Below are 9314 nucleotides of genomic sequence, written 5' to 3'. Positions count from 1 at the left end.
CTGGGCAGATGTAGACACCTCACTGCTGCTATTTCAGCAGGAATTTGAAGCCCCAACACCATCTCTCATCCACTCAGGACATCTGCAGCAGGCAAAGGGACAGACCCAGTGTGCTCTCTCAGGCTGAGGTGTGCCAGCAGTGCCCATCAGTTTGGCCCAAGGAGGGGTAACTCCGTGAGCAGAGTCGGTACCTAAGAAAATCAAGTGTTCAGTTTGTGCTTGGAGCAGTTTGTTCTTGCTAAGGTGAGCAGCAAGGAGCTGCGGGACCCCTGTGAGGCACAGCCAGGTGTCTCCAGAGGGAGCAGGACCTCTGAGAAAGCAGAGGAAATCCATGTGAGGGTGGGGAGGCTCCTGGATCCCTGGAAGTGTCCAAGGCCAGGCTGGATGGGGCTTAGGGCAACCTGGGATAGAGGAAGGTGTCCCTGGCCATGGCACAGAGTGGGATGAGATTCCCCCACACGGAGCTATGCCATGCAGTACTCCCCGTTCCAGGAGGTCCTGATCAACCTCCGCTGTGACAGAGACGGGGGGTGGAATAAAGCACAAAGCGCAGCACTTACTAGCTCCTTCACGCTCATATCCACCGGCTGGAGAGGAAACCCTGGACATTACTATGGAAACGCCCCACTTCACCCCGGGTGTGCACTGACAACCCACCGGGGCCCCTTCCCCGCCTCACGGCCCCTGCCGCCAGAAAGTTCCGGAAGCGTCGCGCTCTGCCCGCGCCTGGGATCCTCCCGGGGACATTTTGCTGCGCGAGGCTCTCCAGGAAGCCCACGGGGCTCCATCGGGAGGATCTAACCGAGAAGTCACCCCACAGTTTTGCTCCGTGAAACCGAATGGCGTCCCAGGCCCTGGAGCCCATCGCGTCCCTGCAGAGCGGGACTGGCCGGCCCTCGGCTTCCTACAACCCCAGCACAGCCCTGGGGGACTCCCTCATAAAGCAGTGCAGGAGCCATGCCCCGAAATGCCCGCCTGACCCGAGCACCCAGCACAAGGGAAAGCGAACCTACCCCGCCAGGCTCGGGCTGGAGCGGGACGAGATCCTCCTCATCACCAGGGCTCCGCAACTCCGTCCCCGAGAAGGCCGCCGCGACCTCCTGCGGCCCTGAGGGGAAAGCCCGTAACCGGGAGGCACCGCGCGGCAACGGGGGCAGCTCGCGCCAGGAGACCAACTGGGTACAGGTGGACTTGGGTCTCCCAGCTGGTCATTAACTGAGTAATTAGCGGGGCACCGCCCCCGCCCCTCCTTTTAAGGGAATAGCCACAGGTGTGCGCCCAGCGAGGGGATCCGTCTGGGGTCTGGGCAATATTCCAGAACTTTCGGTAGGGACGGGCGTGGCGGACAGAGGACAAGGGGTGTCCAGAGCCCAGGGCAGATTTTAGGAGACTTACCTGCAACAGCCTGGTGCAGAGAAAGAACACAAATGGAACGAGGAATCACTGAGCGAGTCCGGGCACATTCAGGCTGCACACAAGCCTGCAGGGAAGAGGGTTGAAATTCTGGACTCACTTGCCTCAAATTTTCATTAGATGTTGTTTTATTCTGATTTCTACCCAGAGAGGAATACCAAACCCAGTGTGTTTGATAACAAGAAAGATTTCACTGGTATACAATATTTATATCATATATGTCATAAAAAGAATCATGAGTGCAGTGCTGTGGTATTCTCTGAAGAGAATATATACAAAAGTGCTGTTAAAAAACCCCAACGCCTGCTACTTTTCATGTATTGTTTCTTTAGCTAGAGAGGTACCTCAGGATTAACAGATTATCAGTGCATTAGCATTCATATCCTGGATAAAGTGTCTCTTGGTCATTTGCATGGGCACAGACTGGTAACTTAAAGGCTCTATGAAATTGGATGCTAAATAATATTCAGAGGAAATTGAATTAGACAGGAGGGAAGAGAAATGTGACTGCTATTAAATCTCTGAAGTACATTCCTGGTTTATTCCCTCCCCCCCTCCGAGAATAATATGGCATTCAATTTTCCAATTACATAAATACACGAACACTGGATTACTAGAGGCGGATAATTGAATATTTTGACTATTCTACAAGGGACCCTTCGTATTTGAAGTGGGAGATGAATAGGGCGTGCAGCATCAGCCTGTGGATGCACAAGCTATAAAACCTCTATTAGATCCAGAGAGTATAAAGGTCTCCCATAGAGAGAGAGATCTTATCAGTGTTCAATATACAATAGTTAATTTATTCCACTGATAGCAGCGTAAGTTATACAATAGCAAAGCTGGGATATTTTAGGCCACACATCGTACTACTTCAAAGGTGCAAGGAAAGGCATTCACAGTCATAGCATTTCAAATCCGACTCCTCTATAACTCTGTCTTTACAGGACATCAATCATGAGATGAGAGGAACTGTAAGCCATTTTCCAGTAACACACTGCCAATCGCAAGACAAATGTCAGATGTCACAAAAGGAGAAGTAACCATTTTTCAACTTGTGAATGTCTTCAAATATATTACAATGAAAGTGTGAAAAAAATGACCCTTTCAGCTTCATTTGTTCTGACAGGTGCCAGACCTTGGAGTTTGGCATTTTATCTTCATACTGCAATAATCTTTATGAAATTTGGACAAGGCTGAGGGCAGTGGCATTAGTTAGTCTACAATTGTCCTCTTATGTACAATACATAAAATTTCAAAGAGTCTGGCCGTTGAACTAAAAATGATCATCTACTACTATTTCATTTGTGTTACAGAAAAAGGTAAGGAGAAGGGATGCCCACATCTGAGATTAACACATGCTCGGGACTAGTTTTGTGTGGGCTCAGCCTGACTCCTGCATTGCATTGCCATGCTGCTATTGCCACTTGGGGAAAACACATGCTGCTTAAAACTGAAATCAGGAAAGAAACTCTATGAACGTTCCCTGAAGTGAAAACTCAATACTGTGTGTGCATTTAGTCCCTGACATGAAACAGGTGGACTCCCCCTCACTGACAGAGCATGTTTCTGGGGCACCAGCCACTGGAACACTTTGACGTGGAGCTCAGGGAATGTTCTCCAACCCAAAGCTCAGTGCCCATCTTACAGCTTTGCCATTTCTGATAGCATGGAGGACACTGAAACATAAACCAAGTCATTAAAGAGTAGAACAAAGGAGGAAAATCAAGCTCAGATGTAGCCATTCATTATTGTAATAAAATAGGAGACCACAAAGAATTTCACTGAACAGCCCTGAAGTTCCAAGTTATTCCTGTTCTTCCAGACAGTCACATGTTCTGCTTAGCCCCCACAAGAAGTGTGATCATGGAAGTCATGGTTCACTTCCTGAAAAAGACTCCTCTGTACAACTCCAGCAGTACAACCCAGCAGTTTTGACACAACATCCTTAGATCCAATTCGTACAGAGTTACGCTGTTATTTAAGGGAAATACGAAGAATATGTGCAAAGACACAAAAAAGATCTGCTCTAGATGTTACTGCAGGTCCTAACAGGGTAACAAACATGCAAAAGACAAAAAATAAGCAAACCTAGAATACAGTTAGTTTAGGCTAAAGTCAGTGACAGGATTGGTTCCACTGGAATTTAAACGACCTCTTAGGCCTTTACAGCTTTCTGCTGAAGCAGCGCCGAATCCCTGAAGACAAAACCACCACTTGATTCACCAAATTCAACTTAAGTAAATTGTTTTTCTGTGAATAAGTGTAAGCTTATTGGCTCTGTGGAAGCAAAAGGATAAACAGTTTTAGTTTTTCTCTAAAAAACTAACAGTACTTGTCATGGCAAAGACATGTACAAAGAAGTAGAAGCCAAAATATGATTTCAGTGTTTTAAGACTGACTTTAAAAAATAAGTGCATTGACATGAACCAAATCTGTATTGATTCCAACACGTACAGTCCAAGCCATGGAAAGAAGAGGGTCAAGGACTGAAGTCTGACCCCAAGTTAATTCCAGGTTTCAGGTTTCCAGTCTGGTATTTGTGACTGCAGTTCCTTCCTTGGCTTCTGTGACATGTCCTGTGCACACAAAGCAATGTAATTCCTTTGACACAAGCGTGCCTCTCAGCCAGTGCAGCCAATCCCATCATGCTGGTTATCATCCTGTGTTTGGTCCTTCTCTTCCATGCACTCAGGATGAATGCACAGTTTGTCACGGGACGTGCACCATAAATCCCACAGAGAGGTGAAGAAATAACCATTGCCAGGGCCATTATTTGAAAACAGGAGGTTGCAGGAGACTTTTTGAAGAGCATAAATAAAAAATACAGCTGAAACAAACAGCTGTCACTCTCAGATGAAGGAATTCCAACATCCGTCTCTCCTCCAGCAGTACACGCACCTAGCTGGGGATTAACTAACTCCCAGTTCTGTCCCGGCACATCAGCACCTTTAATTGCGATGATTTCTGGAATCTGAACGCTTGGTGGCCGCGCGGTTGAGGAGGGCTGGTGCAGCCGGGGCCCGGTGCAGTCCCCGTGCCTGGCAGGGCCTCCTGGCGCTCGGCGATGCCGCAGCCCCAGACCAGGCGCTTCCTGCGCAGGGCAGCCAGGCGACACTCGCAGCACTCGATCAGCGCCGACACCTGCTCGTGCAGCGGCAGAGACTTGTATTTCCTCCGGGCCAGGAAGAAGAAAGCTTCCACAAAGGCCTGCAGACACATTCCTGCAAGGAAAAGGTGCTCACAGGAGATCGGGAGCACAGCATTTCTAGCAGCCTCCATTCCGTAGGGATAATACTATCTCTTGTTTCTTGTGGCAACAAGGCCAAATGTGTGTGTGATGGGTGTGAACACAAACAATTGTGTTAGTTCACATCTTTGCATTTAAATGGCAGCCATCTGGAACGCTCAGAAAGAAAAGAAATTGTCTATCCTTCAAAGACCAAAAGCCAGTGTTTTATTTGTGTCACACTCATTGGGTGTTTCAGGGCAGGGAAAGCCCAGGCTGGGCTACAGATGGGTGACATTCTCTATCACTGAGGCAGCTTCTGGCTTTGCAGACCTCAGCTTGGAATCCAGAGGTAAAATGGTACAGCAAGAAGCCATTTTAGGATATTGCACCACTAAATAGCTGTAGTATTAGCCTTGATTTCTGCTGCCAAAATTATTAAGTTGAAACCAAATGAGACACACAGTAACATGAGCATCAAGGAGAACAATCCAGCTGGAGAGAAAAACAAGTTTATGTCGGCAGCTGAATGGAGTCTTTTCAACCCTGTATTTTTGGAGATGGATCTGACCCAAAAGTTCACACCAGTGTGTTATTTCAGTCTGTAGCACTATGAAGGTAACCCCATTACCAAGTATCACCTTAGCAAGATGTGAGTTTATTTGAAGCACTGCTTCCCTCCTGCACAGCGTGTACCAGGTACGAACCCTTTTGAAGGTGAAGAGGCCATTTTTTCAGTCATACCCAGCAACTCCACAATAGTTGTTTTGACTGAACGAAAAACAAACAGCTGAACTGTGCAGTGCCAAAAAAATGTCTCTGCTATAATACAACTGCTCTGCCCCTTCCCACACAGAAGTCCCCTGCAGAAGCCACACGCTGCAGTAGAGACTCTTCAGGTGCTGTTTGATCACATCTCACTAACAGCACATTACCAGAGCCAAGGGGAAGAGAAGCTGAGTATTAACACTAATTATTGTATTTAAAACCTTGAAGTAATACCTACTCAAATTCTTAATTAAGAAGCCAGACCCCAATTGGTTGTGTAGAATGCCAGCCACCAGGCACAGTTAGAGCTGCTTTGTGCTTTAACTGGCTCTCCCAGTTTGAACATACACTTAAGAAGATTATTTTAGGACGAGATATTGAAAGGTTTGGGGTTTTTAACTGTGTTGGCTTATTGATGCTGTAAGAAAGGCACCTTTTCAGAATATGACAATTACATTCTGAACTATAATTTCTCTCAACCAAGGCTGCAGCTGGGGTCGTTTATGATCTTGGCTGTAAAACAGCTTGCAAAAGAATTGTTGAGTTATCTGAAAGCTGCAGCTGCCAGCTCAGTAAATTATTTTATCAGTCACGGTGAGCTGCAGGCAGGGAAAGCACCTCTGGTAGCGCACACACTTTCTCCCCAGAACTGACACTCATGTGAAGCATATTATAAAAAAGTTAGAAGCTGTTTTAGAACAACAGAATCGTGCCTGTCTTGGTTACAGCTGGGAGTGGGCCAAACACAAAGCCCACAGAAATAGGTGGATAGTTTGTGTTTTAACACCCAAAAACCATCTGGTTCATTGACACCAACCACAAATCTTCTCTTCATTTTTGAAAGTCTGAAGATTCAGTTGCATGCCTGTTATTTTTCCTGGTGAAATTCTATCAGCCCACCACATAAATGATTTATACCCACCCTGAAATGCTAAATGCAAATACTCAAATTTTCGATAGCCGTGAAACTGAGGTGACCCTCACGTACCTAAAGTAGTACTACTGTGAAGGGTAACTGCCACAGCACTAACCAGAAGAACTGGTTGTGTATGTGCATGCCTCAGGTGTACATGGCTTGTTCCCATTTCTGTTGAATGTTTGAGGTGTACCTGAGCTACTGAAATTGAAAAAAATAACCCCAAAAGCCAGATTTCATAGTTTTCTAATACAAACCTGGGTTACCTGATTCCTTTTCAATGCCCATGCTGTTCCACCTCCTTGTGATATCAATATATAGGATATCTGCAGCAGCCATTGAAAAATTGCTGTTACTCAGTCTGCAGTTTCTGTTAAAAAGAAACAAAATAAAGAAGAGATTCTCATTACATCCAAACTCCCAAGTAAGGAAAAATTCTGTAAGGGCAACTTGCAGGAGAAAAGTTTACCCATGTCATGTGTACAGACCCACTGTAACGTGCTCAGTCTAATAAAACACACACAGCAGAGAGCAAACAAACCAGTGTTCATTAAGTGCTCCTATCTGAATGGAACAGGCCCAAACCCGGAATATTTCAATTAAAAATATGACCTGACTGTTACACAGAGCTTTCTCCCAGGCTATTGCCAGTACTCTGAGGCTGTAAGAGAATGGAATTAATTGGTACACTGCAAAACCCACCACAAATCTGCACAGACTATCTGCACGAGGCAGAGTTTGCACAGAGAAATACCCTTTTATTTGTCTGATCCTGTTTGGAAAGGGCTGGAGGAAGCTTTCAGACACAGCCTTACTTCTCCATGCCTGAACACCGACGGGATTTACCCTCGTGGTATGGAACACTGCATGGAAAACAGCTCTGGATGCAGCTCAGGCTGTGGGGATGTGGAGCTGTGACTCTTGCGTGGTCTGGGTCCGCAGTGCGGTGTTGATCAGTGGATGGGAACTGGCCCTGTGTCCAGGATTTCCAGATGTCTGGCAGCCTGGCTGCAACCACTGCACATGCCAAAGAGCTGGCCAGAATTTCTCACCAGAAAAGAAACAAAAAAAACACCCCAAAAAACCGACCCCAAACTTGAATAATTGAAATGAATCTCACTCTTTACTAACCTCAGCAGAGCTCCCTTAAAATAGAGTGAGGCCTCGCCTAGATAGCCCAAAAATTCTCAGGCAGCATCCAAGCAAGGACTAGAGACAGAGTCAGTGTTTCCCTTTTAGTTATTTTTTTAGAATGAAGAAAATATTAAAGGAGAACAGATTTTGATGAGCTAGAATTTGGGTGGACAGTCTGCAAGCACTTGCCCACACACAAAATCCTACTCGTGTACCATTTTATTCCTGAAAAGTGATACAACACACAGAAGCCTGACCTTCCCTCTGAAATGAGCAGCAACGACAGCTCTTCAAAAAGGGCCTTATAGCTGGTATAGATCCTCTGGGAGAAAATAAACAAAATATCTGCCAGTACTAAAAAGTTTAATTTAACATGCATTAAGAAACTGCAAATACTATTTCATTGAGATATGGCAATTCATCTGAATATTCTTAAAAGAAATGTTGGCATTTATTCTGTGTTCCTCTGACAAGTGCCAAAATAAGGCTGGATTAAACTACAGAAAATACAGAACTGGATGCAATCCTGTCGTGGTCTGTGGATGGAGCAGATGCCTTCAGACATTTTCTATATACCGTAATTTGTATAAACCAAGTTGTTTTATATTCATTCCTGAATGCTAAATGCATCTGCATAGAAACAGGATCTGTGTTTTAAGAATACATCTGCTGCTGCTGCTCATTTCTTTTGTCACAGTCAATGAAAGAGAGAAAATGAGGTATTTGTACCATGACTAGAACAGATACAGCCATAAAAAACAATGAAAAAAAACCTCCTAAATAAAAAGTATGTGAAAAAATAAATTGAGTTCCTTGACATTGCAAGGTGCAATTTCACAATGCAAATCCTCCCTGCATTGTGCATCAGGAACTGGCATTTGGGAATCCTTCCTGCAGCCTGGGGCGGCCGGCGGTGCCCCCACAGCCGACAGAATCAGATCAAGTGACCCAATTTCAGCTGTCACTTTCTCACTATGATACTTCTACCATTTACTGGGAACGTGACATGTTGACGAAGACGGCAAATTGTGTCTGCCAAAGTATCACTGATCTGCTGTCAAATAAAGACCCAACTTCCTCCTAGACACATAGGTCAGGTATTTCAGGAGCTTGGAATGATGAAAATGTATCTATTTTGTAACAGAACAGGCACTGGCTCCACTTTGGAAGGCATTACAAAACCTGCAAGCTGAGAGCGTACCACTCCTAGGGCCAGCTTTTATCCAACTGACCTTATAAACGTGCGGAATCCCGTTGGCCCCAGCTTGGTTGTCCCCTTGACCCCGAGGAAGCGGATGAACAAGGCGGCCACCCTGTCCACGAGGCGCAGGTAGCTGAACTCACTGGCGTACTTGGGGAACACCTGCTTGAGGCACAGCGAGGGCAGAGCGGCCTCCGGCAGCTCCTGGCTCCCTTCCCGCGCCTGCTCCAAACTCTGGCACCTGCAGCACAGAATCACAGAGGGAGTTGGCTTGGGAGGGACCTTAGAGCTCATTTCATCCACCCCCTGCCATGGGGACACCTCCCACAGACCAGGGTGCTCCTGGACACCAAGCCACTGCTGCTCGGGTGGGACCGTGACGCTGCAGTTTACAAAGCCTCTGGCCTTCTAAGACTAATGCTGCAAAATGTTAAAATAATGGTATTCCTTTGTATCCACACTTATATTCACTGAGGTTGAACATCTAGAAATGTGATCACTGTTTTTATAAAAGCCTAAAAAGTCTTTAAAAATAAATGACAACCTTAGGTAGTGTTTTGATAATGTTCCTCTTTGCTGCAGATAGCAAAGTAGAAAAATAATGGTTTTTTTTGTCATTAGTTAAGTAAATCTTAAAGTTATTAGTTTTGTTC

General features: G+C 45.7%; 1 protein-coding gene across 2 annotated transcripts in view; it reads right to left on the bottom strand.

Moving 5' to 3' along the window:
* Nucleotides 1-1518: 1518 nt before the first annotated feature.
* TTLL11 (tubulin tyrosine ligase like 11) overlaps nt 1519-9314 on the bottom strand; it is a 36811-nt gene continuing 29015 nt past the window's right edge. Inside the window, exons 7-9 of one of the 2 annotated variants that reach the window (XM_032130689.1) lie at nt 8693-8902; nt 6593-6696; nt 1519-4637 (exon numbers count right to left, since the gene is read on the bottom strand). In XM_032130689.1, coding sequence (XP_031986580.1) covers nt 4330-4637; nt 6593-6696; nt 8693-8902 — 622 coding nt within the window. In that variant the 3' untranslated portion in view covers nt 1519-4329. Of the gene's footprint in view, nt 4638-6583; nt 6697-8692; nt 8903-9314 lie in introns of both variants that reach the window. The other variant, XM_032130688.1, reaches the window with a different exon arrangement.

Source organism: Corvus moneduloides, chromosome 21 (genome assembly GCF_009650955.1).
Source record: "Corvus moneduloides isolate bCorMon1 chromosome 21, bCorMon1.pri, whole genome shotgun sequence".
NCBI classification, from domain to species: Eukaryota; Metazoa; Chordata; class Aves; order Passeriformes; family Corvidae; genus Corvus; species Corvus moneduloides.
This window is presented reverse-complemented; position numbering and strand designations above follow the sequence as displayed.